The 23,979-nt window shown below is 46.2% G+C and overlaps 1 protein-coding gene across 1 annotated transcript; it reads right to left on the reverse strand.

Annotated features, from left to right (window-relative positions):
- Window positions 1–2,708: 2,708 nt before the first annotated feature.
- Window positions 2,709–21,059, reverse strand: LOC128824769 (T-box-containing protein TBX6L). Its single transcript, XM_054006662.1, has 9 exons — window positions 21,044–21,059; window positions 14,885–15,029; window positions 12,722–12,824; window positions 11,465–11,629; window positions 10,655–10,801; window positions 9,595–9,665; window positions 8,349–8,440; window positions 5,143–5,338; window positions 2,709–4,734 (listed from the first exon to the last, which is right to left on the reverse strand). Exons 1-9 carry the CDS (start codon window positions 21,057–21,059, stop codon window positions 4,308–4,310), a joined length of 1,362 nt encoding a protein of 453 aa, XP_053862637.1. The 3' UTR covers window positions 2,709–4,307.
- Between the last annotated feature and the right edge of the window lie 2,920 nt (window positions 21,060–23,979).

Consider the following 23,979-nt stretch of genomic DNA (forward strand, 5'->3'; position numbering starts at 1 on the left):
CTTGTTTTTTATTGGCTGATTGAAATCTCTGTCCCTCGCGCTCGGGGAGCTCAGAGGAGGGGTTGGGTTACACGCAGCTGGCAGCCGGGTTTGCACTGAGCGCGGCTCCAAGCGGCAACCCGCCGGAGCCCTGCGGTTGGGGGTGGAGGGGCTGCCACTCAGGTGTCTCCTCCTCTGGGCTGAGGGGTGGTGGGAGGATTAGTTCCCTTCCCAGGGCAGGGTCCCCTGAAAACATGCGTCTTTTAGGCTATGTCTCATTGAGCTAGCCCCGTGGAGCCACAGCAGCCTGGGGAGGGGCTAGCCCCCCTGAGTACACCCCCGTCCCCCACGCCCTCGGGGGATGTACTTCGGCAACAAGCCAGAACTGGTGCCTCTACTAACCAGCTGCATTACTATTTTTAGCACGCCAGCAGGTGTGTGTCTCCCAGAGCTAGGAATCAAAGGCTAGCTCCAACTGGAGACAGCGCCTCAGGCTGCATGGGCACTGAGAGCAGTAGCCTCTCTAACTGCCCGCTGGGGATGTGCCATGGAGCAGTATAAGCTGCACTGCAGACAGGGAGAAGGCATTTTTACTAACACCCTACCTGCACTGAGCAGGGTTAGCTAAGGCCCAAGAGTTCAAAAAACAGACAAGCAAACCAAAATAAACATGGGTTTATTTTCACCTTGAAATGAACACAACCCCCCTTCTCAATGCACCCTCATCCCACACCAGCATCTTCTAGCAAACAAACAGAAAAGTTAAAAGAAAGAGCATCCTTCAAAGAATTAGTGCAAGAAATTCTGAGTCATAACTAGGTATGCAAGTGGATGGCCAGGGGATCGTGGACATGACAGGGAAAATGCCGACAGCTTTGTTCAAGAACATGGTCAAGAGCATGTGTCACAATGTTTGTCACCGGGTAACACCACTAAACTGGAACCAATTATGTGTTTGAAATAGGACACACAGCAATCACACTCAAGATTTTACTTTGCTGCTGATAATGACATGCCCTCCATGTGTCTCATTTCCTTTTTATTAAGGCTTTCAGGGGGCCTTTACAACAACATGTTACACACACAGAGGAAGCAGCAGCAGTTCAGATGAAGTCATAGATTTGCAAAATGCCAAAGCCAAACAGAAGCAAGCCAGTGAAAACTCTAAGGAGAGGTCAGAAAATGGAGTCAAGTACGCAGCTGGGGGTAAGAGACTAATGTTTAGTAAAATTACAACAAAGCTGTCCAAGTCTCTAACCACAGAGAGCAGCAAGAAAGGAAAATGGATGTAATGCTCTGAGTAAGGCCAGAATGATTCACTGAGAAGAACGCTGTAGACCTGTTACATAACAGACAACTGAGGAATAAAGGGCTCTCCCTCTGCATGAAGCTGGATTTCCTTGTTCTATATTCCCAAGGCTGGAGGTTTATTAGCCACCTCTGACTAACCAGCTGTACCAACAGGCCCTTCACAGGTGCCAGCCCTTGCAGAACTATTTTTGACAACTTGATGAACCACTGCCATGAGCCTATTTCTAAAGATCCCCAGGAATCCTTTCCTTTGCAACAGGGCTACCCAGTTCTCTTTGGGAAGTGTTCTGACTCTGACTCACCTTCAGAGCTTTCTCTTCAAAGCACTTTTCAGACAAAGTAATTCTACCACCACCCCTGTAATGCAGAAAAACATCATCCCCATTTCACAGAAGGGGGGACTGAGACAAAGAGGTGAAGTTAGCAGACTGACAGGAAAGGCATGTAGATTCTTTTCTGTAACTTTTCTAGGCCATCTTGTCAGTGCAGTTTTAATGGCGGTCAGCATGGTAGCCATATGACCAATGTCTCCTGGGAGAGAGAGCAACAGGGGAATCTTCCACAATTTAAATTCTGTTGCATTCTTTGTGGTAGTCAAAGGAACTAACAGAAACCTGCAGTAATTCTGATCGCCCAAGAAGTCTGAAGTCTCAAAAGATGGTGGCAAATTAATTGCTAGAGGTTACTTCGCATCAGTTATTCCAACCCAAGCAGGACGGTCTATATCTCACCCGGCCTTCATCTCAGCTGGTGCTAGGACGGTGTGAAATAGGGAAGTTTGGAGGATAAAAATAAAACCAAGGCACTTTTTTGGTCCAGACCCTGCCCCTTTTTTAGTGATCCACTTACCCTAGCACGTGTGTGCTGTACCAATCCCTATCTGGAGCAGAGAAGGATCTAAAGGAGCAGTATGTATGTGGCTGCAGCAAAGTTAAGCCCTCATTTCTGTTGCTGCTTATCTCATATCCACTCTGTGGAGCTTAGAGGAGGCACTCAATCTCTGTGCAACTCACACTCACAATGCAAAGGTAATCAGCAATGCACTAATTATATGAGAAAGTCATTAGTCCTGGGAACTGAGGGTTTAATGGATTAAGTTATCAGTAATTTGCAATAATTACTTTTTCAAAGTAATTTTAATAATGTGCAATGAACACAACCTGACACCCCCACACTACAGACATGCAATGCTGACTCCCCCACACCCTGACAGTGACACACTTACACCACACACACCAAAACATCCACACCTTAAAGGAAACATACAAACCCTGGCACAGACTGAGACACACACCCACTCACAACTAACACCCCTGCTCCATGCTCGCTCTCTTTCATGCACACACACCACGCTACACACAACTTTGTGAAATCCAGTACCCACTCCAAATGACACACCCCAACTCCCCACTGACCGATACATACCAAACTGTAGTTTATTTAAAGTGTTACATGAAAACATTCTCTTAAATAACGTCAGTCAGTCTAGGATCATGTTTATCACCACAGGAGAAACAGAGAGCCCCTCCCAAACGGGACTCCTATCCAATTGTGGTTCTGCACTGGGGCACATCAGGATGCTGCTCCACTCAACAAAATAAAGAAAATAAAAACCAGAGTGAAATGCAAGGACCTTCATTCAAAGTGATGAGCCATTTACAGCTGCGAATGTAAGGGAATAGCTCTTCCAGAGGAAGGGACCCCACAGGTAAGGGAGGGCAGCTGCTCTCCTGCCCGACTGCACTGAGTACATTCCTAGAGCGGGTTGCAAATCATCAGCAGCACAATGACATAGTTGGACAGCCTGGAAACCACAGCAGGGCACCGACTGTTCAGAACAATAAACGCATCTGGCAACTTACATTTGGAACATTTTTTCTAAAAGCAAATGTCCAATGAGAAGAGACAGCTTGGTTAAAGCTTGTGCCTCGTCAGGACCGTTTCACAGATTACAGGGAGTAGGACAGTAACTACAAGTGAACAGGCCACTTCTCTGGAGCTGTGGGAGAAGCAAAGGTAGGGGACGTTTGAGATTTACAGTGAAAAACACCTTCCCTCACAAAGACAGAGGTCAGCGTAACAGAGTGAGCTCTGCTATACATGGCCCTGTTTTGGTCAATTAGACCCTTCCAAGAATTCCCAGGGCATCTCCCAAACGCCACCAGCTCAACTGAAAATAGCAACAAAAAGGAGAATGAGAAAACATTGGGTTAACAGGTGTGAACTGAGTAAGGCTAAGGGAGCTGGTGTGATGACACATGGAGACAAACACAGACACTTGCAGTTGGTTCTCTTGTGTGCAATGAACTCGGATCTGTCTGTGTGACCCTTCCAATTCTGCTTCAGGAGCACACACATTGCTGCATCTTCTCCATTACACAGCTTTAGGGAAAGGGCCATGACTGTGGCTGTACTTTCTACGGTTAATTAATGGGGTTGTCTACACTAATTGAAGAAACCACTGCAGGGACATTGGCAGGTTCGTTGTCTGGCATGTCCTTACAATGATGTCTGCATCCACACAGTCACTATGCTTATGGCTGAACTGTTTTGGTGTGTCCACCTGTGGTACATTCTGTGACACCTTAGGCATATGTCCCCTGGCTAGCATTCTTCTGGGAGCAGGGGCTTTTGGGTAATTTCCAAACGCAAGATACAAATGCATTGTAGGATAGAGTTAAGAAGCTGGCTGAACCAATGCAGCTGCAATGCTTGTGACTTCCCAGCCACACTTTGGAGACAGCATTGTAGAATACATTGATTCAGACAGACCTGAACTAATGCAGGAGTTGCAACCAACCCGTACAACCAGTGCTTGAAAAACGCCTGGGACAGCTGTTGAGTGGGGGCACAAATTGTACGGATGTTGCGAGATTAAACGTGTCCCAGCCTACGATTTGTTGCAACACCTCTTTGCCTACTGTAGGCAGGGCCACAAGGTGACAATCCCAGAGCAAATTTTAAAGTGGTTTTCCTTACAATGTTCTTTGAGTTTTCATTGGGAAGAATCCTCCCCTTCACCAGCAGGCATAGGGGAACAAAGGGTACTGGCTCCAGTCTGCCATGCTCCCATGGGCATGCCCTGAAGCCCCTTGAGTATTATAATCTGTGGAGAAGGGAGAATAGCTCATTGCCCTGTACTGGCTGTGGGAAGGTACCATCCATTGGCCTAGGCCTTGCTCGGTGCCATATGGATTGTACATTGGACCTCGGGTCCCTGGTTTCCCAGCAGAGTCTACAGCCATGTTGACCACCCCAGTATAGTCCTGTGGAGGAGGTAGTGGAGGGTGGAGTGTAGGCAGGTTGGTGAAACCTTCTGACAGCTGTTTGGAATCTTGTTCGGGCACCGTGGCTATATCCACTCGGTGGGATCTGGCCCGGAATTCATTTAAAGCGAGGATGTCACGAGTGGGCGCCTGCTGTGTATCCCCATTGTCGTGGAACCTGAGTCCAGAAGGTGGAGAGAAGAGGAAGGAGTCAAACCTACCACGGCATAACATTCTTGAATTAACCAACATTGTTTGTGGTTCAAAGCTTGATCCAGGGAAGTGGGGGAAGCCAACAACACGTGGCAGTTTTAAACGTCAGCTAGCCTTCTGAAACTAGTGCACTTCTTAAACTTATTTGTCTCTGTATCTGCCCTCCTGTTTATCTACCTCCCTCCATCCCTGTGCCCTCTTCCTGTCACTCCTGCCCCTACCTCTCTCTAACAGGATGCACTGGGTCTCTCTCATGGATAAATATCCCATAAGGAGTCAGGCTGCAAAAGGGACATGCCAGTCCTTTCCAGTAAGTATGGGGAGGACCCGGACCCTGCTCACTACACATAAACAGCTGGGAGTTGAGACTCACCTATATGTCTGGTAGGAGGAAGGTGTTGGCACTTGCTGCTCTCTGGCAGTTGCCTCTCTTTGGTCTGCTGGTGCTGGTGACGCTGCAGGGATTGAGTGGCTGCTGTTCTGCTCGGAGACCCAGAAGGGGTACCCGCTGCTGACAGGAATGGAATTACTCTCTTCCTTCACCTCCACGTTCTCATCCTTCACAAAATCTGACTCAAACGGGAAATAAAGAGAAAAAAGGAGAGGGTGGGAGGGGGGAAGAGAGAAACCAGAGCTCAGCAATGGTGGGTTTCAGTTAGATGCAGGCGGAGGTCCCCCACAGACAGAACAGGAGGTTGGAAGGTTAAGGCGTTTATGTAAATAGTCTAAAATGTCTAATAATTAGCAGGAATCTTCTTACATTCCATTAATTAGAAACAAAGGGCGAGTGTTTTTCTAATCTCTCTCTCTCGTTCTCAGTGAGAGATTCTGGAGACTGTGACTGACAGACTAGGGATTCAGCTGGAAATCTATAAGGGGTCAGAGTCTCCCAAACTGTTGCTGGTCACATGGTGTTTGGGCTGGCTCCTCCTTCTCTCTAAACTGCACTAAAAGACAGCTAAAAAGACACTACATATTTCCCTAATATCCCTCTTCCAACAGCTGTAGCTGCCATAGCAGTGTTATTAGATCATCAGTGGGAGGGGACGTGGCTTGTGCAATCATAAGTGGGAGGGGAGGGGAGGGGTTTACCAGACAATCTCTACAATATGGTCCACACTATGAAAATTTCGAGCAGCCCTGTTTTAAGTCATTGCGTCTGGCATAGGAAGACCCTTGCTCCAGATGCCCTCCTGAGGCTGGCTGCAGCACAATATGCCCAACAGCCTCAGCTTCTCCTTCTGTTTGCCCATGAAAAGAACACAGACCCTCAGAGTCCAGTTCAAAGCCTGCTTCTGTGCATAATTTATTCCTGTACACCAGTGCATGAGTTCCCCCCAAACCTTGCAGTAAGACCATTCTCACCAAACCCGTAGTAAAGATATAAAGGTGGAACCATTTTCCCATTCCCCTCTTCAGGAAACGCAGCTCCAGGTCCCTCACCCAAGAGTCAACAGCAGCACTGTGTTCCCAGTTCCTTTTGCCCCTGACACAGGGCACCGCTCTCCAGGCCATCCACCTGAGAGCAACCAGACGCCTGAATCTACCACAGCCCCCAAGTCAGGTCTCCTTCAAGTGAGCTCCTCACAGCTCCACTCGCCTTCTCCTGTTTAGAAAAGGTCTCTCCAGGACCAACCCCTTGTTATGGGCGTCCTCATGCCAAGGGCTCCCTGCAGCATTCCCACTCCCCAGGCCTCCTTGCCTGAGAGTCCTACCCTTGCTCAGGACATGTCCCCTCATAGTCCCAGGTTTGGCCTCCCCTGACCAAGCTGGAGCTTCCCCTTTTGTCTAGGGGCCATTGTCCAAGCCTTCCGCTCGTCAGGGGTTCCCAGCAGTTCTGTTCCAGTTCTCCTCACAACTCAGCGCTCTCCCCCAGGGCTCCTCTAGCTCTGTCCCAAGCAACTCTTGCCAGTGCTTGTGTCTCTGTCTGAGCCTTCATAGGAGCTGACTTCCCCTCCTTCCCGTGGGTGCTTGACCCCCCTCTGCCCCAGGCCTCACCCCCACTCCACCCCTTCCTCTTCCCACCTCTGCCCCGCCCCCATTCCAACCCCTTCCCCAAAGTCCCCGCCCCAACTCCGCCCCCTCCCTGCCCCTATTCTAATTCCTTCCACAAATCCCCGCCCCGAACCCGCCTCCTCCCCTGAGTGCGCCCGAATTCCCGCTCCTCCCCCTTCCATCCCGGAACATGCTAACGCTGCCAAACAGTTGTTTGGCAGCAGCCGGTTGGGAAGTGCTGGGAGGTAGGCGGAGGAACGGGGACACGGTGCACTCAGGGGAGGAAGAGGTGGGTGGGGGGTGAGGGAAGCTCGGCTGCAGGTGGATGCAAAGCACGCACTAATTTTTCCCCATGGGTGCTCCAGCCCCAGAGCACCCACGGAGTTGGCGCCTCTGCCTCAGGCAGCTCTAACCCGCCTCTCCTGTATCTGACTGTGCTCTCCAGGTCTCGGATAGCTCTCACCCACCAATCTCCTCACTTCAGGACCCAGCTGCCCTCTTTTAAGGCCAACTGGGAGTCAGTTGACCAGTCACAGGTGCACTGGCCTCCTTCCTCTTGCAAGGCCAGTGTCACCCTGTGACAGTGTCCATCTCCCTGCCAATGCCAGGTTGTTCCCTACAGGACATTTTCTAGTCCATTGTCTAGTCTAGTTGTAAAGGTTTCCAGCAATGGGGCTTTCTCCACATCCCATGGGAAACTCTTCTGCAACTGACTAGAGTGGAAGAAGGTAGTTATTGTGTATTACAAATGTATTCTTACATATTTCTCTCTGAAAAGCAACTTGTAAACAGCAGCATACGAATCCTAACAGGGACTCCCCCTGCTGTATGCTAGATGCTCCAATTCTTTCCCACAGGAGTATAAAGATTCCTCCTTCGAATGGGGGTCTGGTCTTCCTGCTATACATCGCCTGCCCCATTTTGTGGCAGTTAATGAAGGGCCAGATCAACCCAACAGACTACAATTTTATGTGCCCGTCCTGAGTCTTAACCCTGAAGTGGCATGTCAGAAATTGCTCAGATCAAAAAGCCAATTTAGTTGGTTCTGCAGCCCACCTTTTGTCCTTCCCAGTGCCAGGGACAGCTTTTCTCTCCCTCCCTGCCATCAGTCAGCATGCTGCCCTCCTCTCCTTACACCCACTGGCAATCCCGCAACCTCTACTGTCCAGTCCCCTTTGCTGCTCCTGCCTCCACCACCCATCCACCTGCCTCATTCCTCACTTACCTCTCCCATGCTGCTCCACTGGTTCTCCCTTGATGCCCAGAACCCCACATCCCAGCTGTCACTATGTACTTGACCCTTATTTCAGGCTATACCCCCAACTACCACATATTCCTGACCCTTTGCTCATGAATTAAGGTGTGAGAATTCAGGTGTAACATTCCTTTTCTTTTCTACTCAAAAAGATCTGCAGTATCCTCTAAAATCCCTGCCCTTGAGGCCCAGGATTCACAGGCCTGCTGACAAACATGGCCCTGTGCAGAAAGAAGCTTTAGCAGAGCTGTGTTAATGCCTTTTTTCCTCCCCCATGGCATGATCCCTGCTGGTGAGCGCCTCTCCAGGTTGGTTGTTGCCAATATTACCAGATTCCTCAGCACCAGATTCTGTTTCTTCTGGCAGCTTCCTCTTCTGGCCTTTGGCTGGACTAAGTTTCTGGCCTTTGACTCGCCCTTCCCTGCAAAAAGAACAATGTCTGGAGGCAGTTCATACGCAACCTTCCTACCCAGGAGCCTGTGCTGGGGACTCTGGAGCAGACACAAATCCTATTGTGTTGGGGGAAGCAGAAAGGCCAAGTACCCGTCAACATCTGCAAAAAGAGAGGGTAGGGGTTGATGTCTCACATGTTTTTGAAGCTGCACATTGGCTGGCAGAGCACCAACACAACAGTAGGGTTGACTTCTTGGGAATGTACATGTCCAGTGAGATGCAATTAGTTATGCTGGTTGCCACTAGAGAATAGGGATCAGGGAGAAAGACTGAATTACCCCATCAGGATTCAGGCACTAGAACTAATCAGTGAATGGATTATATAAGTTTTACAAAATGCTCCATGACATTGGAAAACCTCAGCATTGGAAGTTTGAACAATGATTTTGTGAAAACGGTCCAACATCATACATACATACCATAAAATGTTGTGGTGCTTGTTTGAAAGTGGGACCATTTCTGAGGGAACAAGGACCCAATTTAACTCAAAAATGGTCCTATTAGGTGAAAAACAATCTTGAAATTTTCAAAATATTCTTTGGATGAAAATCAGTTTTGACCCTTTCTCCAAAACTCAAGGCATTTTCCAGGCATGAAAAAAATTGCAAATATTTTCATGAAAAGTTTTAATTCTAAACATCCATAGTTTCACCCCTCTCTTCTATTTGCTTTCATTTGCTCTTAAGTTTTCCTGTTATCTCATGCACTGCCCTCAGGCCTGACAGAAGTCCTCCCTGGGGGTGGCATCCAACTTCTTCTTCACAGTAACTGGGGGGGAAGGAGGAGGATGGAAGGAACCTGGATCTTAGAATTAAGCTGACACCAAACAGGGACAGCAATCTACAGCAGATTCTCTATTTCAAGTGTTCTCAGACTGGGGGTTGTGACCCCTCAGGGGGTCGTGAGATTATTACATGGGGGGTCGCAAGCTGTCAGCCTCCACCCCAAACCCTGCTTCACCGCCACCATTTATAATAGTGTTAAATATTTAAAAAATGTGTTTTTAATTTATAAGGTGTGTGTGGGGGGGGGTCGTCTCACTTAGAGGCTTGCTTTTGTGAAACAGGTCACCAGTACAAAAGTTTGAGAGACACTGCTCTATTTGGTCAGGAGAGTTTCTACCTTCGAGTGTTCTTCCCATGTTCCCGGAATCCCTTAGCAAATGGGTTGTTGTCAATCTTGAGTTTTGTGATCTACAAGTAGAGACATGAGATCCAGTATTAGAATGAGCAGCTGCCCATGCTGCCATGTTTGGCTTATACCACTCTGAAGCAAGATCCCTGGCACTAACAACTGCTCTATGGATAAATGTCTATCCTGTGGTCTCCATCTGAGCGCCTCACAGCTTTACTGCATTTATCCTCACAACAGCCCGCTTAACAGAAGGGGAACTCAGGTGCGGAGAGAATAAGTGACTTGGGCAAGTTCACACAGGAAGTCTGTGGCAGAGCAGGCAACTGACTCTGGGTCTCCCAGGTGCCAGATGAGTGCCCTAACCACTGGTTTATCTTTTCTCTCAACATTAATTTACAATTTAATTTCAATTTCAAATTCAATTTCAGCAGCAATAATTGCCTCACTTTAAGTCGTCAGATACAATAAATTCAAAGTCTGCAAGGCACTGAAACATCAGCGCTACAGACCCACGCAATACTGTACACAGATTGCTGGTGAAATGTCCCTCCATCTCCAGCTGATAGAGACTTCTCTATGGGAGGTGCACGGGTGACAAGGGGTGACAGGGATACTTGTGCTGTCCCAGATGTGGGCATGGAGAAGGTTATAGGTGTCACGCTCACAGGCAAGGGAAGAGGGAAGTACATCTGTATTCCCCACATGGGGAAAGGGGTACTCCTGTTCCATTCAAAGGGAAGAGGGGAGGTGATTCATATATTGCCCATATAGGGGAGAATTCCACCTGCACTAGTGGGAGGGCCGTGTAGTGTTATCTGCAGAGGCCCTTTGTGGGCCACAAATGGGCAGTGGAGGATCTTTTCCCATGGGAGCAGGTTCTGGTGTTAGTAGGGTGACCAGATGTCCTGATTTTATAGGGACAGTCCCGATATTTGGGTCTTTGTCTTATATAGGTGCCTATTTCCCCCCACACACACTGTCTGGTCACCCTAGGTGTTAGGGACAGGGTATTTCCGAGGGAGTGGAAGGCTGATCTCATACACTCTACCTGCTCATTCTGGTAGGCAGTGACAGAGGTGAAGACAGTCTCAGGGAAGCTGAACATCTGGAAGATGCTCCAGCGGGCACTGAACAGGTCGTCTGCCTGAACGACGTGGAAGCGAGGCTTGTAGCGGTGCATGGAGTGAAGGATGATCTGGTGGAGAGGGAGAAAGGAAGAATTCCATTCGCAGCTTGGCTCAGTAGGCTTGCTATTCCCATATTCTGTAGTTGCCAACCACCCCTCAAGAGTGACCACCTCTTCTCTGTGATCATTCAAGCGCCATCTGTCTTTAGTCATGGGTGTTTTCTGAGGGGACCCAGGAATTGGGGTCTCCCCACATATTCCAGCAGTGGCAGCATATACTGAGCCCATCTCTGGAAGCTGGTGAAAGGAGGAATATTGCACATTTTGAGTACGGTGCCTCCATCTTCTAGTTGCATGACTAGGGCAGTAAACCTAGCGGCCTTGCAGTGGGGGTAACACAGTGTGGAAGGAAAGAAGTCTTAGCCTTCCTCCACTTAGACCTGCTAACATATCCTGAGTCAATGCTGAGTCCAAAGTCATCAAGAGCCACCAAACCTATGGGGCTGTAGTCAGTAGGCTGAAGACTATGTACTGCCTACAGATACCACGGCCCTGCAGCATGAACCCTCCCACAGACTGCACATTTCCCATTTGTAACAAAGTTTCCCGGAAGTTTCCCAATCATTTAATTTCTCATGACACCGACATTCGATTTGCAACCGAATCCTCCTTCCCACAAATTCCTAGATAACAAGTTCCAGGGAGCAGAGACAAACCCAGCTCTCATCTTACGTGCCCGTGTTGATCCAGGGTATTGTTGGTGAGCTTCAGCTTTTGGAAGGAGACAGGTTCTTTCATCCAGTGGCTGCCAGGAGCTGGAGAATCTGGATGTATGTATGTACGACAGGGGAGCTGTGGCTCTGCCTTTCCAGCAACTTCCCACTGATCCTTATTCCACTGAGGAAGGCAAAGCAGGAAATTCCATATCAAAGCAACCGTGACTTCAGCGCCTTTGCTTTGCTGCCTAAGGCTGTGGAGCAGTGGTGCCCAAACTTTTCCTGTCACCCCCCCCCACCTTACCAGTAATGGAATCTGTCTGCATTCAGATGACCAGACTGCAAGTGTGAAAAATCTGGACGAGGGTGGGGGGTAAATAGGAGCCCATATAAAAAAAAAAGCCCCAAATATTGGGACTATCCCTATAAAATTGGGACATCTGGTCACCCTAGTCCACATCCCACCTCCATTACTGCACAGCCAAGGCTTCCTCAGCAGAGGAGCTTGGGCTGGAGGCAGAAAGGGAATGAGAGCTAAGCTAGGCTGTGGGCAGAGCAGAGCTGTGACTGCAGCTGGGGCCTGAACAGAGGGCTGCAGCTGGGGTGGAGTGGGGCTGGGTGGCCTCCCTCCCTGCCCCCCTCCCTTGTCCTGTGCCCACTGAATGTTCCTCCATGCCTCCGAGGGGGGTGCACTCCACAATTTGGGGACCACTGCTGTGGAGATCTCTGACACAGGTAACCTTGCCAGACAGTGGAGCGTGACTGACGGCTGTCACAGAGTCACTCTATAATGCTCCCATGTCAGTGTCCAAGTTCAGGCCCCAGTTTGCTCTCTCTCTCTCTCTCTCTCTCTACTGCCTTCAAAGCACTTTGCAAACATTAAGTAACTAATGGCTGCACGGTTACTGTGTCTGTGATTCAAAACCAAATTTGCACAGTTTATATATTAAAAAGTAAAAGTTATTTTTCTAGCGGCTAGCTGAATCTAGCTGCAGTGCTGGCAAATGGTGGCTGATTCAAAAAAAGGCATAAATCCTAGAGAGCATCTAATGTGCAGAGCTCTGAGGGGCATTTCTTCCTAACCCGGGCTGGTGAGCAACTAGTGCCTGGAGCATACAGATGGATTCACCTTGTGCAGGGGGCCAGGACACAAGTCCCATTTAAGATGCATGGTGGCTTCAATGGTACCTGGCTTTACACTGACTCTCTGCAGAGGGGTTTATTTCACTAAGCAGAAAGGGCAGACAGAATAACTTTTAAAAGAAGTATTTACCTTGTACCTGAAGTTGTCCATTGGCACAAAATCCACCAGCATGAGGTACTTAGCATAAGGCATCAAGCCAGAGACTTTGATTTTGCACTGCGGAAACATTCGTCTGAAAAATAAATAAAATCTACATTATAAAAAGTATTGGGTTTTCTTTAATGGCCCAATCAGGTATTAGGTCTTGTTTGCTCTCTGTCAGGTAAACTGCTGGTGAGAGCAGCACTAGTGTAGACCAGCAGTGAGCATTTTTACCAGCCTATTGCTTAATCCAGCTCAGAGTACGTCTAGATGACACAGTGGTTAAAAGGCCAGCAGTTGCAGGTGGCCTGTCTATTCCAGTACTCCTACTGTTACAACCCCCATAATGCAGCAGTAGGAAATTTAAGAAAAAGTTAGTGTAGCCCAGGTTTCAGGCTTACACTGTTTCTAGCCCTGGTGCAACAGTATCAGAGATGGAAAACAGCTTAGAAACAGTTCTGTGTAGGTGGCACCCATCTGAAAATCTATTGAGCTCTCTCCTAGCACGTCCCCACCGCCTCCATTCCTCCTTATGACCCTGAAAGAGTCTTTAGCCCCTACGCTGCGAGGACTTGTCTCCCAGCTCTCCCTACCCACTGAAGATCCTGTGTCAGGTCTCAGAGGCTCTGGCACCCTCTCTGCTTGCTTTATCTTGCACAATGAATTAAAATTCCACATACTCTAGCTATAAAATCCAGAATATATCATGCACTCCAGGGCATGCAGGATTTCAATTTAAGAGCAGCCTGGGCCTCAGATCCTGTCTTTTCCTTGCCTTGTTCTTGTTCACAGACAGAACGAACGCCATACATTCAGCTCTCATTCTCCTTTGCAGCGTCCATCTTGAGTGCCAAGTCCCCAAGCTGGCCATCAGGAACATCCCAAGTATTTAGTCTATCAATGTGCCCTAGACTAGCTTTTTGTCTTTTATATTCAAAGGACTTGCCTACAATGCAGCATCAATATGTGCTCATGAGGCAAATGGGCTCTAATACTCAATCCTTGTGTGCCAGCTTCACAGCAACGGGGAGGGGACACAAGCTACTACATGCAGGAGCTACCGAATGGGTTTTTCAGGGTACCAGGCGGTGCTTACATTGTGCCAGGGCTGAGCCTGACACCTCTAGGCTTGGCAGTTCATACCCCCAGCATCTCTCGGCTTGTCGCATTAGTTACAAAAATAAAAAATTGCTTGAGCCTATAGCGGATTGACGACTCACTGGCACAGCGCCTCCTGCTGGCCGTCTCAGGAATTAGCTCTTTCCAGCCCGGAGTGCCCTCTGCAGGCCGGTGTCTTGCCTGCCGCTGGCCCCGTGTCACTCCCAGACCCTGGTGCCCTTTACCCAGGGGTTCTGCCCACCATAGTACCCCCTCGCTCTGGGTCTCCCCACCCAGGAGAACCCCCAACCCTCTATCCCCACCTTGCCTCAGTGGCTACTGCCAGTCTCCATCTAGCCCCCGCTCACTGGGGCAGACTGTATACCACGCATCATCGGCAAGGGGGGTTAGGACCTGCTGCCTTTGCCTGTCTCTGGGCTGCCTCCCTGCAGCCCCAGTACCTTTTTGGCCTTCTTAGTAAGGCCTGCAGCCTTGGGTTTTACTAGTCTGGAGCGCCCCAGCTCCCTCTGCCCTGCCCCGCCCCAGCACTGCTCCACCTCAAGTACCCTTCTCAGCTACTAGGCAGCCAGGTCCTTCTCTCTCAGGAAGCTAGAGAGAGTGTGTGTTTTAGCTTCTGTCCCACTGCCCTCTTATAAGGGCCAGCTGGGCCTTGATTAAGCTGGCCACAGCTGTGGCTGCTTTCCCCATCAGCCTACCTTTTCCCAGCTGCAGCCCTCTCCAGGGCTGCTTTAACCCCTTCAGGGCCGGAGCCCCAGCACCTAATTGCTTGAGCCCGGGCACCTCTTTCATTAAAAAATTAAGCACTGGCACCAGACACTAAGTGACCTGGGTGATATTCCTAATTCAGAGTTTATGAGCCTTCAGTAAACCCTGATGCTGCACTTGTTCTGCAAGGAAGGGGAGGAGAAGGGTAACAATATAATTGGCTTAAAAACTAGCCTAAGAGTGGCCTTTCCAAAAGTGACCTCTTAGGAAAGCTCTGGAATGCAGTTTGCAGGGAGAGGGCATACACTGCTTTCTTGCCTTCCTTACCTGCCAGACTTGGTGATGATCATCTCAGTTCCTACTTGATGAAACTGCATCCAGAGGTCCATGTCTTCTAGGGTAACCACAATGGAGCTCTGAGGGTAAGGCTCCAGGCTGGAGGAAGGAAGTGCATCACACTGAGCTTTCACATCTACCAGGAGAGAGTAAAGAGAGGGATACCTCAGACAGTGAGGAGGAAAGTCAACATGAAATAGCACCATAATGCTTCAGGAGACAAAGCACTGGGAATCAGCATCAATACCAGTTCCTCTCAATGTCAGTGCCTGAACATATCCAGTTGTAGAGTTTCACATGCTGATGTACTAGACTAGTCCAGCGTATGTGGTCACCACTCCACTTAGTGACTGGCCTTCCAGAACAATTCAACCCACTACTATCTCACAGCTTATGGAGCTTTCATTTAGTTCAGACTGTAGAAACCTATGTTTTTGGTGCTGTAGATCCCCAGTTTATTCCCAATGACAACTGTGGAGTCTTTGTGTGGTGTGTAGTCACAACTGGCTATAATGAGGTAACTTGCGTGCAAAGACCTTTGGCTAACCTGGCTCAGTAAACAGACAGGCTGCCTGTTGCAGATGTTTTTCAGGAGGCAATATCCTTGTTGGTAGAGATTTAGGCTCCATACATCAGTGGTAGTCAATTGGCAAACCGCGGACCAAAGCCGGACCGCCAGATGCTATTGAACGGACTGCAAAATATTTGTATTTACTTATTCTTATCTTTATTGTTATTGCGGTGTGAAAAATGTTTCTCTAGAGTCTGGACCTTGACAATACCTTGACCAAGAAAGTTGGACCTTGACAAAAAATAATTGACTAGCCCTGCCGTACATCATGCTAAGTTTACTTGTTCCATTCAGTACTCAGACGGGGATCCATGATGCTGTACATTTCTCTCTACCAATGTTCTTATGTAATCACGGTCACACAAAACATTTTATATAGAAAGAGTAAATTGAAAGCTAAGAAAAATGGGAAGATTTTAAGTGGCATGGAGGGGAAGGGGAGAGAATGCTGGATAGACAGGGCAGCACAAGTGACATAAGCAATCCCAGAGGACAGTGGAAAAAACGATAAAAGAGCCAAACCTGAGGAATGAAGTTGGTAGATAGACAAGAGATCAGAGAGGGAGGGTGGAGCTAGACCATGGGGGGGTTTTCAAAAATGGAAGGCCATTTTGAAATGTATTTGCTAGGGCTAGGAACTCTGTTAAGAGGGTGGAGGAATGGTCCCATGTGGAATACAACTACAACCATGCCAGGAGAGTCATTCGCAATATGACTCCATTTTATAGTGCAGTCAGGGATTAATTATGTTCCTAAGCCCTATGGACTTCTGAGCAGGCATCTGTACCATAGATGGGGTCCTATTCTTACAGAAAGTTCTAAATTCAGGTGTGTGACAAGAAAGCCAGAGATATGGGACTTCACACAGACTGAGAAGCAGTCAAATAGGCAAGAAGCAAAGAGATCACTGAGTGATTCCCTTTGAAAATTTTTATAGAGATCTCAACTCATGCAGACACTTTTGGGAAGGTATGGCACAACTCATATTTTCAAAGAGACAAAAAGTTAGTTGCTTTTCCCCTTCCTATATTTCAGCCCGAACACCTGGGAGAGCATGTCTGGACCTGACGGTTCCCACGTAAAGTAACTTTGGGATGTGAAATGTCTTTTTGCTCTTTGCAGAAGTGCTAGTTTACCTTCTAAATTATATGTACCTCATGGCTAGTTTTTGGATGAAGCAATGTTTTGCCCATTTGTATTTGTAGACTGTGGGAAAAGAAAGCTCACTTGCCTGTCATGAAATTAAATTTTACTGCTTTAATTTTTCACCATAACCTTGTTTTATTTGGGGATGTTTTCCCCATACTGGTCCGACATACACTGTAATTCCTGTTGTTCTGAGGGACCTGATAATGACATAATAGTGCCCAATATTGTTAGGGTATGTTTTGGTCTTGCAGAGTATAGCAAATTCAACTGTGTTTTAAACTTTGCTCCTGAACTGTGTAACAACCCTAAGTACAAGGCTGTAGCACCGTTTGGAAACAGTTAAAACATGATTCAGCCCCTTTACACTATAAGACCAAAACACATTTTAGTCAGGTCAAAGGCTACTGTGGTGAAATGTGATTCCCCACCACAGTAGTTATAAATTGTATTAAAGCTACTGTTAAAATTATATAATACACAGGTTAAGGAAAGAGTGTCACACTGTAGACAGGCTCACTAATGCTATCCAGTGAAGTCCGGACCCAAACCCAATTCCATTCCTAGGTCTGAAACCTGATCACACTGAAGTTAGTGGCAAAACCCCCATTGGTTTCTGGTGCATCAGGGTTTAGCCCATGGTCTTATGATAATATTGGTATTAATCAAATATATGTGACTCTTCATTTGAAAGTATTCAGAACAGCAATGCTGTCATCAGGTTAACAAAAGCAGGTTCACTTTTGCTTAACAGAGAGTGATACATTATCAGCCATCCACAGCCATTTATTTTAACAGGGGATTGTCTCAGCCTGCATCAGGTCCTATATAGAAACAAGGGAATTTGTCACCTCATTACAACTTTCCTGAGTAACATCTTTAAACAAATACACATGGAAAGTAGCCAATTATTTCCAGAGAAAGCAGACCCTTTTCAGGATACAACTTTCCATGCAAGAAGCCCAGAGCAAACCAAACAGGTTGTTTCCACAAGATTAGGATGCAAACACCATCTAAACACAATTCTGTCAGTTTGCAAAGGCCTTTAGGTGTTTAAAAAAAAAAAAAAAAAAGACCCTCCACCCTTAGACTTTTCCTGCTTTGATCCAACATTAATGAACTGGCTAAGAAGTGACACCTAATTGGCTCACTAACATTAGCCTGTTAACATCTTCTTACTAAGGCTTTTCTCATATCCTCTAGCAGAGACATGAAAGCTGCAATGAGATTGTGCATTTTGTTGTTCAGTTCAGAGCACATATTAAAAGGAATTACAATAAAATTGGGCTGATTTTCAACAAGCCACTGTCCAGAAACAGATACATGCAAACAGATTTGATTGAATTGATAGATTAGATAGGATAGGTAATATTCATTCCTTCCCCCAACTGTATTCTACAATTAGCATTTTTGTAAACAAATTCAAGCCCAGCAAATGAGATACTGGGAAAAATTCTGGAAGTCCTTACTCATGCAAGACATATGGTGAAGTCAATGGGAATTAAACTCAGTGGGAGTTTTGCCTCAATAAGTACTGAATTAAAAACCAAATACAGATCTCAGAATCAGACTCCATAGGAATGAACCCACAACGAGTGAAATACTGTAGAAAACGGCAGCATAACCATATTTATAATCAGCACTGGGGCAAAGCTTTTAAAAGGTAAAAAATTATTTTGGTGTCTCAATTTTTGGGTGCCCAAACTTGAGATACCCGAAAGGGGCAGGAGTTTCAGAGACAAGGTGGATCTATGCTTGGATCTGGATCACAACAGATCCTACTGATGGCTCCACATAGTGACCCAATTAGTTCAATGGGGCTCCACACAAGCACAGGGGTTTGTTGAAGCAGAGCTATTTGCAGGATCTAGTCTCCAGTTTGATTTTGTAAAACCAAAGCCACCATGTTTTTGTCCAGCTCTAATCAGCGTATAGTGCAAACATTTATTTCCTTTCTGACCATGCCTTGATATTGGAATGGAACCATCTTGCAGAAAGGTTTGACACACACTGTTCAGATGCCACTGGAGCAAGTGCAAGGCCCATATGGGACCAGCTCAGCTCATAACCTTAAAAAGAAACTTTCTAAAGATTTTAGGTTCATTATTTCAATTGATTTTTAATCATAGGTTTCCAGTCTGTCATTCAATGGAGTTCTCACATTTGTGTTTCCTTTTTATTAGGTGAAAACTTAGGGCCTGGATTTGATTTTAGGGTTTATTTAAATAGTAATAGTTTAACATTTGTTTTCAGGAATTTTAGGCTTTCAAACATTATTTTAAAGGTATTGGTTGCTATTAACATTACACAGTGATAACACTGTGCACTACACATTTTAAAGGTATATTTGTCTCTGTGCCAAGACAGAATTGGAGAGGAAGCATGCAATCTTGTGAGTGAAGCAGGGCACTGGGAACCAGGAGGTCTCAGATCTATACCCTGATCTGCTGTAGTCTTCCTCTGAGAACATGGGCAAGTCACTAAACCTGTCAGCCTCAGTTTTGCAACCTGCAAACTGTTGAAAATAATATGTTCCTGTCTCGTGGGGGGACGCTTAGTTTATATTTGTAAAGTGCTTTGAGATTCGTGGATGGAAGATTCTAGAGAAGCGTCCCAGAAAGTAATCTAGCCGTCTAAACACGCCACAGTGCTGAGCTACTGGAAGGTTTGTGGTGTTTCCTGTGAGATGTATAGGACAGGGTCTGTGTGCACTGAAAATCTCCAGTAAGACACAGGGTAAGTCTACCATCTTCACTAAAATCAGTTTCAATTCCATTTGCATTTGTTGCTGTTACATAACCAGCACGGGAGTCTAACTGTCATTTGGTATCTACTGTACAGAAGGATTTCTTCTCCAGTGACACTATCTGGGAAAGGTTTCAGAGTGGTAGCTGTGTTAGTCTGTATCAGCAAAAAGAACGAGGAGTACTTGTGGCACCTTAGAGACTAACCAATTTATTTAAGCATATGCATTATGCTTAAATAAATTGGCTAGTCTCTAAGATGCCACAAGTACTCCTCCTCGTTCTTTTATCTGGGAAAGAAATCTTGCCAATAATTCTGACCCCCCCCCCCAAAAAGGCTCCCAGGCTTGTAAATGACAATAGAAACATCCCATTTGTTAAGTGGGAGAGCTCTCAGTTTCCTGGAATTGCAATGCTTTTGGCATTAACCTCGGGAGAGTGGAAGGTTCATCACTGCTTATCCAGTCCCACATTGGGTGTTTCATAAGTACTATGGCTTTATTTCTCACTGGCCATCAGGACTGTTTCTGATTTCCAGTGCTGTGTGATACAAACCATTAGATGAGAAAATAATATATTTTTAAAAAACTGGAACCCTTCGATAGATACAATGGTATAAGATAGACTATTGACTATTCCCTTCATTGTACATCCGATGTCTGTAAAGTCAAAGTCCTGCTAGATGTAGCAGAAATCACTATTATACTCCTATATTAATTTCAATACAGATTTTTTTTAAACAGCTATGGTTGAGATGAAAATTATTTGAGTCACATATCTACCTAAGCTTTTCCAAATGAATCAGCACAGTGTGGGGGCGGGGAAGGGAAGCAGAGGATAGCTAGCCGTTTGAAACGTGTACATTAAATGCGTACACCAAAGGGATAAATGATCTGCAGCCCTCCTCCAAAGTGCAGAACCTTAGGTCTAGATTCAGGTGTCAGTTACATCACTGAATGGAGTTCTCTCTGGATTGACACTAGTGTAACTGAGATCAGAATCTGGCCCTTGTTCTCCCAGTGCTGACCTGCCCTTACACACAATCTGTTCACATCACAATTAGAGAGATTTTACAGGGTGTTGTTAAAAAGGACTGAAGAACAGAAATAAAAAAAGTATGTAAATAAAAATCCTTGGCAATCAATACAAGACACATGTTGCCCCCCAGGGAATGAAAGCTTATGGAGACCGTGACATATGCCTGCCTGGTGCTTTCATTCTTGGAAGGCAGAGAAAACCCAAAATCAAGCTGACTGTGTAATACAGATCAGAAATGTCTTTATCCCCTTAACAACATAATATACAACTATTTTAGATTCCTATCGGGCCTTACATCCCAAAGGAACCCAAGGTGCTTCACAAACCGGACACACAGCATCAGCAACCTTCTGCATATGCTCACATTGTACAAGTTAATGGTGACTGGGGAATTTTGGGCAAAGACATTGAAGCAAACCCCTACTAGTCTTACAAAAAGTGACAGGAGATCTCAAATTATCCACAGAGAGCAGACATAATCTCAGTTTGTCCTCTGCTCCTGTGGGATGGTTTAGAAAACCCAATGTTACCCACAAATGCTGATGACCCAGTGAGTAACACTTCTTCCTCCCAATTTTTAAAAAAACGTAGCCCATCTCTACCACAATTTTAGATCCACCCCACACACTAAGACATGGAAGAGTCACCTACCAGGTAAAGCTTGCATTTTTCCATGTACTGTGAAGCCAGAGAGGTTGTGGAAGTCACCGTAGGCGAGAGATCCACCAGAACTCTTATCTCACGAAAACCAAAACAGTCCAGTTCAAAATCAGAAGGCTTGATTTCTCAAAGAAAGCGAGCGCCCTTCTGTTATCCAGTGTCAAGAGTGACTGGGGCTAGGATGGGACTCCAAGCTAAGCTAGCCAAGGTGAGTTCCTGTTTTATGAAGGCTAATGAGCAGGGAGGAGCTTCTCTCCAGGGTTGTCCCCTTGCAGTCCTTTGATGTCCAAAGGGACAAAGAGAGGAAGGATTTGCAGCAATGGCTGGGCTGAGGGAAGAAAATCAAAGAGAATTAACATGGCTTTGACATACAGGAAACCCTACAGGGGAAATGCACCTTGATTTACTGCTAACACACTTTTAAACAAATAGAGACAAGACCAAAAATGCCAGCTGAAGATGTACCTACAAAAAATAACTTAATTGCAGACAACAGAGGAGATTTCCCTCTGGCAGTTTTGGGGTTTTGATAAAACTTTCATCTCCTGAACAGATTTCTGCATTCCAAACACAGAGCTTGTGGTTTCTTTTAACTGTTGAAACTGTGGGATGTATCAATTCAGGAAGACAATGATTTTTAAAAAGCGGATTCTCCCAAGATGAATGAAATAACTGTCTGATGTAACCTTTCACTCTCATAACACATTACTGAAATATCCCTTTTCTTTTGTCAATAGAGGTCTTCAACCCCATTGGTATGAAATTCAAGGGAACCTCAGCAGAAATTCAAGGGAACACCAAAGCGTTACCTACTGACTATATCTGTCCCTTCAACAGGGCTCGGCAGTATAATTTATTTTCTTTTTTTATCACATCAATTTTCTATTGCATTGTACCGATTGATACAACAGAAATTTATTCTCTTTGGACAAATCCTGACACTCTTACTACACTCAAAAGTTTTGCTGGCACACCTCTGATGGTCAGGAGTGTGATTTTTTTTTTTGCTGACATAGGTATGCTGGCAAACATGTGGAGTCGGCTATACTAGCAAAAAAGTCCTTTTGCCTGTATAGTGCTTGGTTTGCTTGATGAACTGGTATAAGTTTACCAGCAAAAGGAATATTTTGCTGGTATTAACTGCATCTCTATGTGGGTAAGGTAATCTCTTTCCTGAACCCAACTTCTGTTGGTGAGAGAGACAAGCTTTGTGTAAGCTCGACAGCTTGTCTCTCTCACCAACAGAAGTTGGTCCAATAAAAGATATTACCTCACCCACCTTGTCTCGCTAGTATCCTGGGATCAACATGACTACAACAATTCTACACCAGGTTAACCTTTTAAGTGTAGACTATACAAGGCCTAGTGTTTGTAGTCATTCAGTCACTGAATTCAAGGCTGAGTAGAAACTAATGACTTCAAGTTTGGCCCTTAATGAGTTTATCCTGAGAGTGTGACCAATAACATTTGTGCTTACAAGTGCTAAGAGATGGCTAATCAATTCTCATGCTTCAGGACATGAACTGACCACCACCTGGCCAAGAAAGGGATTTCTTTGCATCTATGTACAGCATTTCATTACTGGCTGTGTATATTAGGGGCCAACGGTGGTGGCTCAAATACTGATCACTGCCAAGGCCAGATATTGGGCTTGATGGATCAGAGTCTGATTCCATTGGCAAACTCTTGTGTTCCAATCTTTTGTTAATTTCAAATGGCATGATTAGATTGCTGTAGCTGATTTAGGGTCTGATCCTCCTCCCTCTGAAATAGACAGAAGTTTTGTCACGGTCTTTAATGGCAGCAGGACCAGACCTTTAGATTGGCGCATGAAACACATATTTTTAACATGCCTATTCCTTTATAGGACTTTTGTTTAAAGTGGATGTTAGCATAGTTAATATTAATTCAGAAATAAATTAAATAGTGATAAAAGACATCTTCAGCAATAGTAGTTAGGAGCCTGAGATTACTTATCTTTGAACCCCCCCGTATGCCACTCCCCTCCTCTCAGTTTTACCCTCCTCTCAGTCACACACTACGACTAGATCTCAGGATGTAACCAGCGCCTGCTCTGGTTTTAATAAAAGGGATTTTCTCTTCTCCTTTATTGCAACTCATTGTCGTCTGCAGTAACTTGGCTGTGGTAGGTAGGTCCCGCTACCCAAACAGTACTAATGATATGAATGGATCCAAATCTTGAACATTCTGAAGGGGATGAAAATCCTAACTCTTATTACCACAGGGCCAAATCCTGAGACCCTTACACTCAGATAAAATTCCCCAGTGACCCCAGTGGGAGGTTCCCTGAGTAAACACTTAATCAAGGCCTCAGGATTTGGCCCAGAAAGGGTTCGAATAGAAACATTTGCAGACCACTTCTGTAATCACTACCCCATTGGCCAAGATCAGCATATTGTGCTTTGCATTGCTGAAAACTGGACCGCACTGGTCATGGTGTCTTTCTGTTGCTGTGGGTTGAGTCTGAAAATGTTGCTCCTTGCCTCACTCTACCTAAGGGCTGGAAATAAAGATATATAATCCCACCCTAGACCCCAGTTCCTGCACTGGTAGGCCCAGGAGCCTTCCTCTTGCTCCTGCTAAACACGGGCCCTTTGACACACTGGAGCTGAGGTGTCCGAGAGTGTGCTAGGCTGACGGGGGATTTCCATTCTCGGAGGAGTATGGGCCATTTCTAATAGCACATTGCACTCTGGGGCATCCCAGTCCTGAAGGGGTGATGTGCCAACGCTTAGCACAGTGGAATCAGGAAGAATGTTTTGTGAGTAGTTGTAGAGTGACAGGTTACTGACGCCTGGGAAGACTCCACCCGAGGAGGATTTTTGTGGGAAGGGTTAGTCTACTGGTCAGGTCCCTTGAAGAGCCAGGAACAATCTACCTGACTGCCCCTTCAGATGGGAGGTGGG

Source organism: Malaclemys terrapin, chromosome 16 (genome assembly GCF_027887155.1).
Source record: "Malaclemys terrapin pileata isolate rMalTer1 chromosome 16, rMalTer1.hap1, whole genome shotgun sequence".
Classification (NCBI taxonomy): domain Eukaryota; kingdom Metazoa; phylum Chordata; order Testudines; family Emydidae; genus Malaclemys; species Malaclemys terrapin.

What these genes read in the sequence shown, in the direction of transcription:
- LOC128824769 (XM_054006662.1), bottom strand. An exon ending in ATCATCACCAAGTCTGGCAG is followed by an intron (nt 12,825 to 14,884) that starts GTAAGGAAGGCA and finishes TTTATTTTTCAG; the next exon opens with ACGAATGTTTCCGCAGTGCA. An exon ending in ATCTGGTGCTGAGGAATCTG is followed by an intron (nt 5,339 to 8,348) that starts GTAATATTGGCA and finishes CGTTTGAGTCAG; the next exon opens with ATTTTGTGAAGGATGAGAAC.